This window comes from Podarcis filfolensis (assembly GCF_964270895.1).
Source record: "Podarcis filfolensis genome assembly, chromosome: 14".
In the NCBI taxonomy this organism is placed as follows: domain Eukaryota; kingdom Metazoa; phylum Chordata; class Lepidosauria; order Squamata; family Lacertidae; genus Podarcis; species Podarcis filfolensis.
This window is the reverse complement of record NC_139616.1, coordinates 19,986,783-19,999,932: the sequence shown is the minus strand read 5'-3', so window position 1 is coordinate 19,999,932 and position 13,150 is coordinate 19,986,783. Positions and strand designations below refer to the sequence as shown.

The following is a 13,150-nucleotide window of genomic DNA, read 5'->3' as shown; positions in this document are numbered from 1 at the left end:
GAGGTTTGAACTTGTGACCTTTTATGCGTAACATATGCTCAGTATCTGAGCCTGGGTCTTGGCTAAATGCCATTCAATAGGAATTCACCTCCCAGTTCTTTCCTTGTTGTGGAAAGAGATGTTGCAGGAGGTTAAAAGAGGACAATATCAACTTGGTATACACGTGGTAGACTAAGAGGAATAAATTTGATTCTGACAATTATCTCCTCCTTAAATCCGACCACAACAGAGCTGCTTTGAGTCAAGAAGAGAGATCCTTGTTTGTATTATGCCAAAGCAGAGTGCTTGGCGAGGGTTAACGCTTGCTCCTACACTACTTTCACAAAAGGATACAAGGACATAAGTCGAATCTGCTGGATCAGGCCAATGGCCCACCTCTCTCACAGGGGCCAACCAAACGCCCGTGGGAAACCTGAAAGCAGGATCCAAGCACAAGAGTACTTTCTCTTCCTCCTGTTTCCAGCAAATGGTACTCAGAAGCATTACTGCCTCCAAGAACCATGGAGGCAGAGCCAAGCCATCATGGCTGGGAGCCCCTGATAGCCTTTGTCCTCCATCCCTTTGTCCAATCCTCTTTTAAAGCCAACCAAGTTGATAGCCATTACAGTCGCCTGTGGGAGTGCACAGTTTGAAGTAGCATTTTTATCTGTCCCGAACCTTCCAACGTTCATCGTCAGAACCGGGTTGCCAAAACTGCTTGTTCTCCTACCTTCTGCAGACCTTGTGGGGGAGCCCACGCAACTCCTCGGGGTAAAAGCCTTCGCCGCATGCTGGGACGCACCTCCACTCGTGCAGGTGCAAGTTCCTGGCACACTGGATGCATTCCTCTCGGCCCGGCCCTAAGGAGCATGGGGAAAACAAGCACACCAGTTTGGTAAGACAATCACTGTACCGGGTGCAAACTGGGGGATAATGGAGGCGAGGAATCTGCTTGCTGCTCTACTCCTAAGGGAGAAGAAATGAGTTGCTAGAGCACTTAAGATTCTCATCATTTTGCCTTTGTTAATGTGCAACAGGACGACAGTTCTTGGATACCAGTGTGAATGAATCACTTTTGATTTTCTATGGCTTAGAAGAATGGAGAATCTGGTGTGATTCATGCTGGTGGCCAAGGACTATCATCCAAGGCAAAGTGCTCAGGGTCTTTTGAAAAGAGTAAACGTAAACGGAGGAGGAATTCATACGAATTTCTGTGAGATTACAATACAATGGAAGTACAAGCTGCTATCATTGTGAGGTTTGTTTGTGTGTGTTTTTTTAAAAAAATAATGTGACATTAACAAGACAGCAGGAGGAATCTGCCTTGGTTTCCTTCCAGCAGGAAGATAAACACGAGCCAGAGAAGCTTCATCTCTCCAAGGACACCCTAATGCAAAAAATCTACAGCTTACATACCAGCTAGCTACTGCTAGGGCGTCTTTTGCCATTTCATGCAAGCAGAAATTTGAATTCCTCAGATTTGTTCTTTAAGGAAAGGATGTTCCTAGCCCTTGTAGAGCTTAGTTTGAACATGAGCAGGCGATTAATCTGCAAACGTCTTGAAGCACTCAAGGTGCCAAGCTTCTGGGTCATAGAAACCTACCTGCTCTTTCAGAATTTAAGGGAGTACAGTCCACTTGGCAATTCCACTCCTAAGCTGTTTGTCACTCTTTTAACTGCTAATGCTGAGCTTATCAATAGAGAGAGACAGGGATAGGGCAACAACCTAACTGAATCGTGGTCAATAGCCACCTTCAGTTTACCACAGAAGTTCAGGCTGTGTGTTATTCAAGTCTTATTTCATCTCATTCTCTCATTCTCATATATATATATATATATATATATATATATATATATATATATATATATATATAATAATAATATAAAATGAACCTCTCATTCTTTTCCTAAAGAGCTCAGGATGGCACACACATGGTTCTTCCCACCTTTCATTTTATCCTCACAACAACCTTGTGAGGTAGGTTAGGCTGAGAGATGGCTGAAGGAAGCTCACTGAGAGTTTCACGGCTGAGTGAGGGCTTGAAATTGGGTCTCTCTAGTACTGCTCCTTCACTGTAGTCACTATACCACAGTGGTTCTCTAACACAAAGAGAGCTTTCTAACCACCTGCTGTTTACAAACTGTTCCCCACACTCATAAAGGGGGGTGGGGAGGAAGAAAGCAGAAGGTTAATTATAAAGACGTGCAGACTGAATCAACTGCACCTTGTAAAGAACCACAAATCCTTGAACTTCGCAAATTTTGAGAATTGCACTTGAGCATTCTGCCTGGAGACCAACAGCCATTTGGGATGTATAAGTTGAAGAGGCTTGATTACAACATGTAGCCAATGGCAGATTCCCGCGTGGCTGGTGGCACTGCAGGAGAAAGCATTTTACAGGCAGGGACAAACCGACTCGTTCCGAGTACATTTCGTGGAAAAAGCACAAGTCTCTCTCAATTCCGATTTGGCTACAGACCAGGCCATTAAAGGGGCAGCTGCAAAGACAAAATGTTTCTGGCATGGAACAAATGACTTGGGGGACTCCAAATTGTAGGACTCGGGTAGCAGAGCCACTCAGGCCATAAAAGAGTATATATGAACATACCAGTGAAGTTGAGCTTTGCGCTCCCTCAAAGCTGGCATGTATGCGGTTGGCAATCTGGGATCGGACAAAGGAGGTTTATGGTCTGTGGTGGTAGCATCCCAGCATGAAATGCTGACACGTCCTTTCTGGGGGGCACAAAACTACAACTCTCAATATCACTGACCATTGGCAGTGTTGTCTGGAGCTGATGGGAGTTGTAGTCAAAAACATTTGGAGCGGAAGGCTGGGACAGGGAACCTGAGCAGCAGAGTGCACCCAGTGCTCCACAAATTTGCACCTGAAACTCAACAATTGTGATACGGCTCAGAATTCTGCTGTTCAAACGCGTGACAATTTGCTTTAAGTTCACGCAAGCCCTTGGGCATACATAAAGTACCGTAGCTCTTTGGATTGTGGCCATATGCTCTGGAAAGGGGAGATTGCCCAGCTTTCAACGGGGGGGGGGGGGAGGATTTCAGCACATGCTTTGTGTTCACTCTGAGTTTTGTAGATTTTCTTTGTTTTTTTAAAAGTGCATTTGCTCTTGAATTATTACTGGTCTGGGGCAGAACGAGCTGGAAACCGAAGCAAATTCTCAGTGGGACACCGCACAAGCTTCCCATGCAAACGTACAGATTTTGAAGCACTGACACTTTTATGTACTCAAAAAGCTCTCTTGTGCTGTGCTTCTTACAGGCTTTTCATATGGCTCCCTTTGAGTCCCATGAAAGGTAAGGCTTCTATCTTTAAAGCAGAAGGAATACAAACAACAATACTCCAATCACATATATATATTTTAAAGTCTTCTTGAAACACATCCAGAATATGTGATGGAGTAGAAAGGAGGCTGTCTGTCTCAGGCACTCATGTCATTAGTAAAATATAAATTAACTTTTTTAGCTTTGTCCAAGTAATGTTACATTGAACACACCTTTTGATTTACAAACTGCACAACAGAGAGGAGGTTCTGGTGGGCCCAGTGGCGTAGCATGGGTTGTCAGCACCCGGGGCAAGGCAAGTAATTTGCGCCCCCTAACCCGTGGATTTGCGCCCCCTAACCCTAAGCCCCAGATGTTGCGCCCGGTGCGGCCGGCCCCCCCTGCACCCCCCACGCTACGCCACTGGGTGGGCCCTCGGGCAGCACAACCCTCCCCCTTGTTCCCCAGTGAGTCTACATTCACACTGCAACAGGTGCAGGGGGCTCTTGTCAGTGGCCCCTCTGCCCAACCATGCCCACGTGTGATGCTGGCCCTGGCAGAGCGAAATCCAGTTGGATTGTGGAAATTTTCTATGGTTTAAATATGAAGAGTTGGCTGTTTTTCCTTATGAGCTGGCAAACTAGAAGGTGTGTGAAGAGGGCCTAGGACTCTTTGGGGTTGCACCCAATCCCATCTTTACTCAAGAGTAGATCCATTGAAATTAATGGACATGATTAACTTAGGTTCATTATTTTCAGTTAATCTACTTTGAGTAGATCTTAAGCTGGATGCAATCCTTAGAAATAAGAATCTGAAGGCAGACTTGACTTAAAACAGATACAGAGCTCAATGCTCCACAGGCAGACACCTATTTTCTCTTTTAGAAACCCCATTGGCTTTTCAGTCTAAAACAGCCTCCCACAACCTCTCTGGTCCTCTCTGGATGTTTTGGTCTACAACCCCAGCCAGCACAAAAAATTCTGAGTGACAGCTTGACGTGCTCCAACTGGCCCAATGTATTAGGGACAGCTCCTTCCTACATATGCACTAGAGCAGCCTCCCCTCAACCTGGTGCCCTTCAAATGTTTTGTACTACAACTCCCATCAGCCCTAGCTAGCTTCCTGGTCCATAGCAAACCATACATTTGCCATTACATTTAATCAGCTATGGTTTGTGCCTGCACTCCAAGCAAGAAATGGAAGCCAACGAACTGGTTGCCCATGACCCAGGGAGTCAAAAAAAGCATGGGCCTATAGGCTGGCTTACGGTAAAACCAAACCATGGTTTGGGATCATATGTGAATTGGCCCAAGAAGAGAAGAAGCCAAGGACCAACCAGGACAATACTCCTTTGTTGGTGGAGCCACACAGCCAGTAGCTTGCATTTCTCCAACTCCTGCAGGCTGGCTTTGTTCCTCTCTGCAGTGAAGGACATGCAAAGCTTGCAACAATTCAGATCAACAAGCTGATGTTTCCCACGTACTACCTGCCTCTTGTAACTACTTCACACAACCTACCCACGCATGTCCGGCAGTTTGACTGGCATCCCTCACATCGTACTGGCTCCTTGATCAGGTACATGCCCGGCCTGCATCCTGTAACGCAGCTATTGTCCACAAGGCTGTGGAGGAAAGCAGTGGAGGTCATCATCAATGTCATTTCAATCTCATGGTTGACTGGCACGTTAGGGGTGCCCAAGGGGGGTTACAAAATTTTAAGCGTGCAAAGCACAATGTAAAATGAAATACAATGCATTGCAACAAAGGCCATACAACAATAACACATAAAACAGCTCAATAAAACAGCAGCAAAATGTACAATCAATAGACAGCAAAATCACTGTAAAGCGGTCAAATGTCTCGGAGAAGAGAGAATTTTTTACCTGGCGCTGAAAGGATGCTAATGATGGTAGCAGGCAGACCTCATTGGGGAGAGCATTCCACAAGCAGGGTCACCACAGAAAAGGCCCTGTCCCTTAAAGGGTGCACCTAGAGGGGGGTCCCAGATAAAGACCAAAGGGTCCACACTAGCACTGAAGCCTAGAAATATGCACAAACTCCCTCCATCCTGTTCTCACCGTGGCCAGTTAGATGCCTATGGGAAGCCCACAAGCAGGACCCGAGTGCAATAGCAACTCTCCCCAGTTGTAATACTCAGGAGCTGGTATTCAAAGGCAGACTGCCTCTGGCAGGCGACAATTGCTTTTTCTGCAGGAACCGGTACAACTTCTATCCTATTAAGGTTCGGGTCTCTGGACATCTCTCTACCTGCTATTGCAATATTGCCTCTTCTGCCCAGCTCAACCTACCCAACTCAAAGCAATAAAGATTTTATTTTTTAAAGTGCAATTACGGGTGGGGAGTGGGTGGGCACAAAAATGGCCAGCTGCCTGTTCTGAAGAGCACTGCTGACAGTGTCTTTAGAGGCAGCTGAAACAGAGCTAGAAGCACAACAGAAATTAATTTCCTTTTTGGGGAGCAGAGGAACTACTGCCTTAAAAAAAAAAAAAGCTTTCAGACTTAGAGGAATGGGCAGTGTTTTTTCATATCCGTAGCTGGGCAGTCAAGCCTGACTCTCTGAAGATCTTCATCATTAACAACCCACAGAAACTTTAGTAATAAATGGTTCCTAGCTTTTGGCTGCCTTTTTGTAATTTCTCCAGCAGTGACCCTTTCTTACATACGAGGTTGCTGTGCCTTGATGTGATTGGGTCTGAAATGTTAGAAAGGTCCCTTGAATAACTTTTAAACCATCCAAGGTCATCTAACCTAGCAGACCATGGAATTTCATCCAACCATTCATTAGTGGAGCTACTAACATCCAGCTGAGGTCAACTGTTCCTTTGGCAAAGCCACTGAGTACAGATGAAGGAACGGTATAGAATTGTTCATGCAATCACCCATGGAGAAATGGAGGCAAGGAAACAGAATAGGATCACGGTCAAAAGGTCCATCCTGCAACATCTACCTATCTACCCAAACCGAACAACAAGCTCTGCTTATATATCTGCAGCATATGAAGATCTGGTAGCGCTGCTTGGGGCATGGCCAGCGGACACAGTCTCACTTACCCTCTCCCCACAAAATGTGATCATTTCTACACAGACAAAGTCATGAACAATCCTGGGGTGATGGAAAATTGCTCCTGAACCAACGGATGTGTCCTACTGTTAGAAGCGCATGTTCTTTGGCAGTGTTTGGTTGGCTAAGAGCTGAGCTACATGATGCATTAGCCATAAAGATGTCGGAGAATTCCAACCGAAACAGGAGTGGAAATTGCAAATGTATGCTCCTCGTTGTGTTATATGTAGGTTGGTCCCTAGGAATACTTCATCACGTGCAAAGGCCTGCTTATTTTCTCTATGCCGTTGTGTAGCATGCAACCATTTCTTCAGTGCTGCTTGCACTTTTGCCAGGTGCCACAGTCCATATACCAGCCTTTGCCAACTTGGTGGCCTCCAGATGTTTTGGACCAACTCCCATCAGCCTGACCAGCACAAATTCACTGACCAATACTTATTAAGACTCCTGCGCCTAGCCATGCACTCATATATCTGTGCAGATGATGAATTGCGTGAGAAATGCCCCCTTCTTGATTACTTTTAGCAGCTATGATCTCATCAAGGCTGTGTAGTTGTCTCAACACTTTAACATGCTCCAATGGCACAAGCTAGGAGTCAGGTATCCCTGAAAGATATCCCAAGGCAAACACTGCAATTCAGTAGTAGAACATCTGGTTTGCATGCAGAAGGTCCAGAGTTCAATCCTGGGCATCTCCGGGTAGAGATGGGATAAAACTCCCTCCCTTGAGAACTACTGCCAGACAGTGTAGACCAGGCATAGGCAAACTCGGGCCTCCAGATGTTTTGTGACTACAACTCCCATCACCCCTAGCTAACAGGACCAGTGGTCAGGGATGATGGGAATTGTAGTCCCAAAACATCTGGAGGGCCGAGTTTGCCTATGCCTGGTGTAGACAGTACTGAGTTATATGAATGCCACATACTTTCTGTCAATCCATGAAGGGGAAATGGGGTTATACCATTTAGCCCCACTCTTGGTGGTCACACATACAGCTGAGTGGGGATTTGAACCCAGAACCCATCTGTCTCCAGTCTCACACAAAATCCACCACATAAAGAGCTTTCATCCTTGGTCTAAGCCAGGTGTGGGGAAACCTTTGGCTCTCCAGATGTTGCAAAACCACAACTCCCATCATCTCTGTCCATGCTTGCTGGGGCTGCTGGGAGCTGTAGTTCAGCAACCGTTGTAGGGCCAAAAGGTACCCCACACCTGGTTGAAGTTTTTCATCACACCATCCTGCCATTTAAAAATAAAGTGATGTTTTTGAGGCAAAAAGGCCCAAACTCTACTGAATGATCAAGTTCAAGACCAGGCCATCATTACTTTATAGAGATATGGAGACAGATTCCTCAAGTCCATCTGCACTTCCTCGGTGAGCCTGATTTACAGCTGAACCATCCCTGTAAACATCTCTTGGTTTCACCCTAGAAGATTTTTCTTTTTTTAATAAGCAGAGACAGAAACGTTGCTGGCAAAATGCTCTTCAAGGTGACAAGCCATGATTTTGGGGGAGCAGCTTAAGGAAGTTAGCGGACAATAAAAAGATACTTTCCCCCCTTCCTAGGAAGTAGATAATCTTTGGAGGCAACTTGCAATTTTCCACTTTAGCCAAAGTGCCGTTATTGAAGCAGTCACTTCAGACCAATTACTGCCCTATAAATGAATCAGGCAAGGAGGCCTTGGGCTCTGCAGTGAAGCAACACAGACGTGCAGCTGCTTGAGGTGGCCTTGGGGCTCCCGCTTGAACAAATTGTTCAGATAAAGCTTCTGGTGTTTGACATTTTAAGTTCCGCTTCTTTCCCGGGGGAAAACCTATCAGTGGGACCCATCTTCCTAAATCCACTCCGAGTTGCCATGTATCATTTTCCTCATGAAGGCTAGATGGAACTTTATTACTGGAGAAGGCAAGGGAGAAGAAAACCAAATGGAGATTATAAAGAAACTAATCTTTAAATAGAGATTCCATTTTGAGGGAGGTATTGCCGTGAGCCCTGTGAAGTTGTCTTGGAGGAGGGGCTCAGGATGACCCTGGGGAGGGGTCCTGGCAGAATGGGGAGGGTGGAATCGGGACTCCAAGATGTGCCTGAGTCTGGAGAAGAGGCCAGTAGTCTGGGGAAAGGAGAGTTGGGACTAGGGGAAGGTCCAAGCAAGTTGGCAGAGGAGTGTTTTTCTCCTGCGGTGCTGGACAGCCCTAGTCAAATGCATCCTACTGAGAAGCCACCCTTGGCACCCCCTCCTGTCCGTGAGGGGCCTCCTTCAGAGGAGGAGATACCTGAGAGCCAACTCCAAGGACACAGAGACAAGGATAAGCCCAACCCACTCAAAGGAGTGGGCCGCTTGGTGTGCTAAGTTCTATGCCTGCCCACTCTTCAAAAAGAAGGTACAGGGCGGGGTGTCTGTGTCACTCGTTGGATCAACGTCTTAACTTGTTGCACTTAGCCATGAATCTATAGCTCTTATTTATTTCCTGCATCTGGCAACTACTTTGTCCTGGATCTTCCAATATTCAGTTTTGTTGGGTGTCCCCAGTGAGTTCTAGTATTTTGAGACGGGAAGGAAGACTTTTCTCTTTTCTACTTTCTCCACGCCATACATATTATACAGTATCATCTTACTTGCCTTTTCTCTAAACTAAAAAGCCTCAAACTAGATGCCCCGCTTCCCAATAGCACTTAGGTTTAAACCAGTGATTCCCAACCCTGGGTCTCCAGCGGTTTTGGGACTACAATTCCCATCATCCCTGCCCACTGGTCTTGCTAGCTAGGGATGATGGGAGTTGTAGTCCAAATACAGATGGTGACCCAAGTTTGGGAAGCTGTAGCTTGCTGTAATGCTTACAGTGACCAGCCTGTAGTCACACCCACACCATCCATTTAAAGCACATGGCTTCCCCCAAGAATCTTGGGAACTATAGCTGAACCTTCACAGAGCTACAATGCCCAGCAACCCAAATTCTTACTGACTCTACTACAAGAGATTGCACAGGTATGCAAGATTACAGGTGTGTATGGGTAGGGAAGAGGAGAACAAAGCTCCGGTAAATTGGAATTTCTGTGTACCAGATGATAGCGACAAACTACTGTTTCTTTTGTGGCCTGGTTGTGAATGTCCAAGGGGGAGCCTGGCTGGCCACCGTGGGGAAAAAAGGATATCAAACTAGACGGACCCTCGTCTGGCCTGATCCACCAGGGGGGTCAACTGTACATGCCTAGTTTTGACCCATTTCCCCTATTGATAAATTCAATGTTAGTTTCTTCAGAAGACATTCTGAAAGCCTAGCACATTTTTTCCCCATTAGCAATTTACCTGAATCCATCTTTGCAGACAGTGCATTTGTCCATCTCTCCAACGCATTTCTTACAATTCTGATGACATTTCTGACAACGTCTCTGACCTTTATTGGGGAAGAGGGGGAATCAGAAAGATGATCAATTGCAGATATTAGAGTTTATAAGCTTCAGTTTCTTGCAATTTATTTGTCAAATTCACAATAATCTAATACTAAAAATATAATTGTTTTTAGACTAAGTGGGAAACTAATTATTAGTTTTTATGACAAAAGAATAACTCACAAAACTTATCAGTTTCAACTTTAAATTAGTAAGTTTCTAGACCTCATTGTTTTGAAGAATTAAAACAGCATAATAATTAAAAGCTTGTATATTTTTAATGGGCAAGGACAAATGTTAACAGCTGGTGCTGCAAATTATGAACAGTTCATAATTATGAACTTGTTGAGACTGTTTTGGTTATACCATGTCACTGTGAGAGAGAATGAAATAGAAAATACTTCTAAAGCTTTTCTTTCTAACAAAGGGGGTTGGTATCTGTTTATCAAATTGTAGGTGCTCTTACCCTTCAATATTATTCCTTAAAGATGGGAAGCTACAATGAGGGGTTGACAATATGTACAACTTGAAATCAGTTAACACAGAGACAATTATATTGGGGGGAAACAAAAACAAAAAACCTTCAATTGGTTAGCAGCCCTTAGCTGAGAAGCATTTCCTTTCCTTACCCTCATCAGAGTAAAACCCAGCTGGACACAGCATCACACACGTATTCGTCTCTTGGTGGTGATAGAAGCCGCGTTTGCAGGCTGTGCACGAGTTCTGGCTTCTGCCCAAGCACGCTTCACAGCCCCTGTAGCATCTGCGGCATTTCCGCTGCGAAGTGTCCCCAAAGTAGCCAGGGGGGCAGGAATTTACACACTTCCTGGGGGGGGGGGGGAGAAACACAAGGAAAGTGAGGGGCTCCAGCACAACCAGCATAGTTGTTATGGTCCCGTCTCCATTGTGAACATCACAGTTCTTTCCTGCCATCTAAATGTTGCATGGTTCTCTGATCGCCCATTCGCCTGTTTGCTTTGCAAACATGTGGCTTCTGGAGACATAAGAAGAGACTGCTGGATCAAGCCAGTCGGGTCCTATTGCTTTATAGGAAGGGCGGGGAAGCTTTTTCAGCCCAAGGGCCATATTCCCTCTAGGAAACCTTCTGGGGGGCCACAAACTGAAGCCCAGACACTGAAGTCCAGCTCTGAGGGCCTTCTGGCGGTTCCCTCACTGCGAGAAGCAAGGTTACAGGGAACCAGGCAGAGGGCCTTCTCAGTAGTGGCACCCGCCCTGTGGGACGCCCTCCCCTCAGATGTCAAGGAAATAATCAACTAGCTGACTTTTAGAAGACCCCTGAAGGCTGTTCAGGGAAGTTTTTACTGTTTGATGTTTTATCATGTTTTAATATTCTGTTGGGAGCAGCCCAGGGTGGCTGGGGAAACCCAGCCAGATGGGTGGGGTATAAACAATAAAATATTATTATTATTATATCAATAATATACAGAAGGGGCCACAAAAGAGAAGGAGTGAGGGAGACAAGCACCCACCCAGGCCTGCAGCTCGCATCCTCACCTGATCCTCACCTCATTGTTGGACCCCCTGTTTCATATATATGATGTCAATCATAAACTGGAAGAATTATGAGGCTGCAAACCTCAGCAGGTTTGAAAGTTAACTCCATAAAAAAACCATTACAACTTAACTTTAGAAAAGACAGATATGATGGGAATATTTTGTTTTGTTTTTTACATTTATATCGCAGTTGCCCTGCCCCTAAGGAGCTTGAGATGGTGTACTTGTTTCTCCCCCTTCCTATTTCAGCTTCACACAACAACCCGGCGAGGTAGGTTAGGCTGAGAGACAATGAACGGTCACTCACCCATGGCTGAGTGGGAATTTTGTACCTAGCTCTCCCACCACTAAACCACCGCACCTGCTCCTCCAGAAAGCTAACATGTGCGATAAGACTTCTGTCCACTTTACCTGCCAGTTTTAAGGCTCCCGAGGCTGAAATGGAAACAGTTCAGGCACTGGTCAGCGTTGGGGCCGTCGCATCCTTTGTCGCCACATTCCGTATGGCACGGACCTTAGAGAGACAGACAGTTCTGCTGAAAGAAGAGATATAAAACTCCTCCTAGTTCAACCCACAAAATTGCATCCGGTGTACATTCTATCAAGTGTATCACATACCAGCAGAATTAAAAGACAACAACAACCAACCCAAAAATGCTGGGAATATTTTGCACTCATTTTCCCTCCTTCCCCAACCCCAAAGGTTTACCATAATCATACTGAGAGCCAAAACCCAGCAAGGCTCTTTCGGTCAGTGTATGCCTGGCATGAGGAGCACAAAACTTAGGATTTCAAATGGGGGCCCACAACTTAGCTCTCCTTTAGGTGCTCTGCTTCAGACTGCACCATGATCAGTGGTATAGTGGTCGGGGGGTGTCATTACTGTTTCTGTAGCAGGGTCCCTATCTCTGGCATTCTAAAGCTGCTCAATCAGCATGAAAGGGGAGCTTTTTAGCCACTGTATGCTCCTAAAGCTAAGCATTTGCAGACGCTGAAAATAGAAGGTGCTTCAGTTTCAGGAGAATGGCGTTCAAGTTCTGTTGCAAACAATGAAACCTCATGGAAAACACAACTTAAGTCGCTCTGAAAGAAGATACAGACCGCTCCAAAACATTTGCCCATGTCTATGCACAGAAAATAGGGACGCGGGTGGCGCTGTGAGTTAAACCACAGAGCCTAGGACTTGCCGACCAGAAGGTCGGTGGTTCGAATCCCCGCAACGGGGTGAGCTCCCGTTGCTTCCTCCCTGCTCCTGCCAACCTAGCAGTTCGAAAGCACGTCAAAGTGCAAGTAGATCAATAGGTACCGCTCCGGCGGGAAGGTAAACGGCATTTCCATGCGTAGCTCTGGTTCGCCAGAAGTGGCTTAGTCATGCTGGCCACATGACCTGGAACCCCAGAGTCGGTCACGACTGGACCTAATGATCAGGGGTCCCTTTACCCTTTACCTTATGCAGAGAAAATATTAGATCTAGCTGAAAGGCAACACACGGAGGAAGGGCCACCAGCTCCTGGGGGCCGAGCCCTTTCAATCCTCCTCAATATATTGGGGGTAGGGGCCAGGTGCCCCCCAATGCCCCAAAAGCATGGAAACGTTTTATTTGCAGCTGTATAGCTGAGTCCCAGGACTGTCTCCAGGCCACACCTTTCACTGTCCCTGTGCAAATGCTTTGGTCTGTTTGGAATCCATCCCTGAATTTTGAAAATGTCTTGCTTGTGGTCCAGATTTCATTGGTATTGATACATACAGTCAAAGGTATAAGTACCCTTAAGCTTGGTTTTGTTTACTTCTAGAATCCAGATACTGCCAGCAAAAAGTGTCAAGGGTATTATGGCAAGCGCAGCCCAAAATGACATAAGTGAGCAGAAGAACTTGCATGTCCCACAAAACACAGAGGT

The 13,150-nt window shown here is 45.9% G+C and overlaps 1 protein-coding gene across 4 annotated transcripts in view; it reads right to left on the bottom strand.

Moving 5' to 3' along the window:
• Positions 1–13,150, bottom strand: part of PCSK6 (proprotein convertase subtilisin/kexin type 6) — a 102,656-nt gene that overhangs the window by 5,200 nt on the left and 84,306 nt on the right. For 3 of the 4 annotated variants that reach the window (XM_083586400.1, XM_083586399.1, XM_083586398.1), the window contains exons 15-19: positions 11,664–11,766; positions 10,367–10,563; positions 9,655–9,742; positions 4,783–4,886; positions 710–839 (exon numbers count right to left, since the gene is read on the bottom strand). In XM_083586400.1, the coding sequence (XP_083442526.1) occupies positions 710–839; positions 4,783–4,886; positions 9,655–9,742; positions 10,367–10,563; positions 11,664–11,766 (622 nt within the window). Of the gene's footprint in view, positions 1–709; positions 840–4,782; positions 4,887–9,654; positions 9,743–10,366; positions 10,564–11,663; positions 11,789–13,150 lie in introns of all 4 variants that reach the window. The other variant, XR_014541637.1, reaches the window with a different exon arrangement.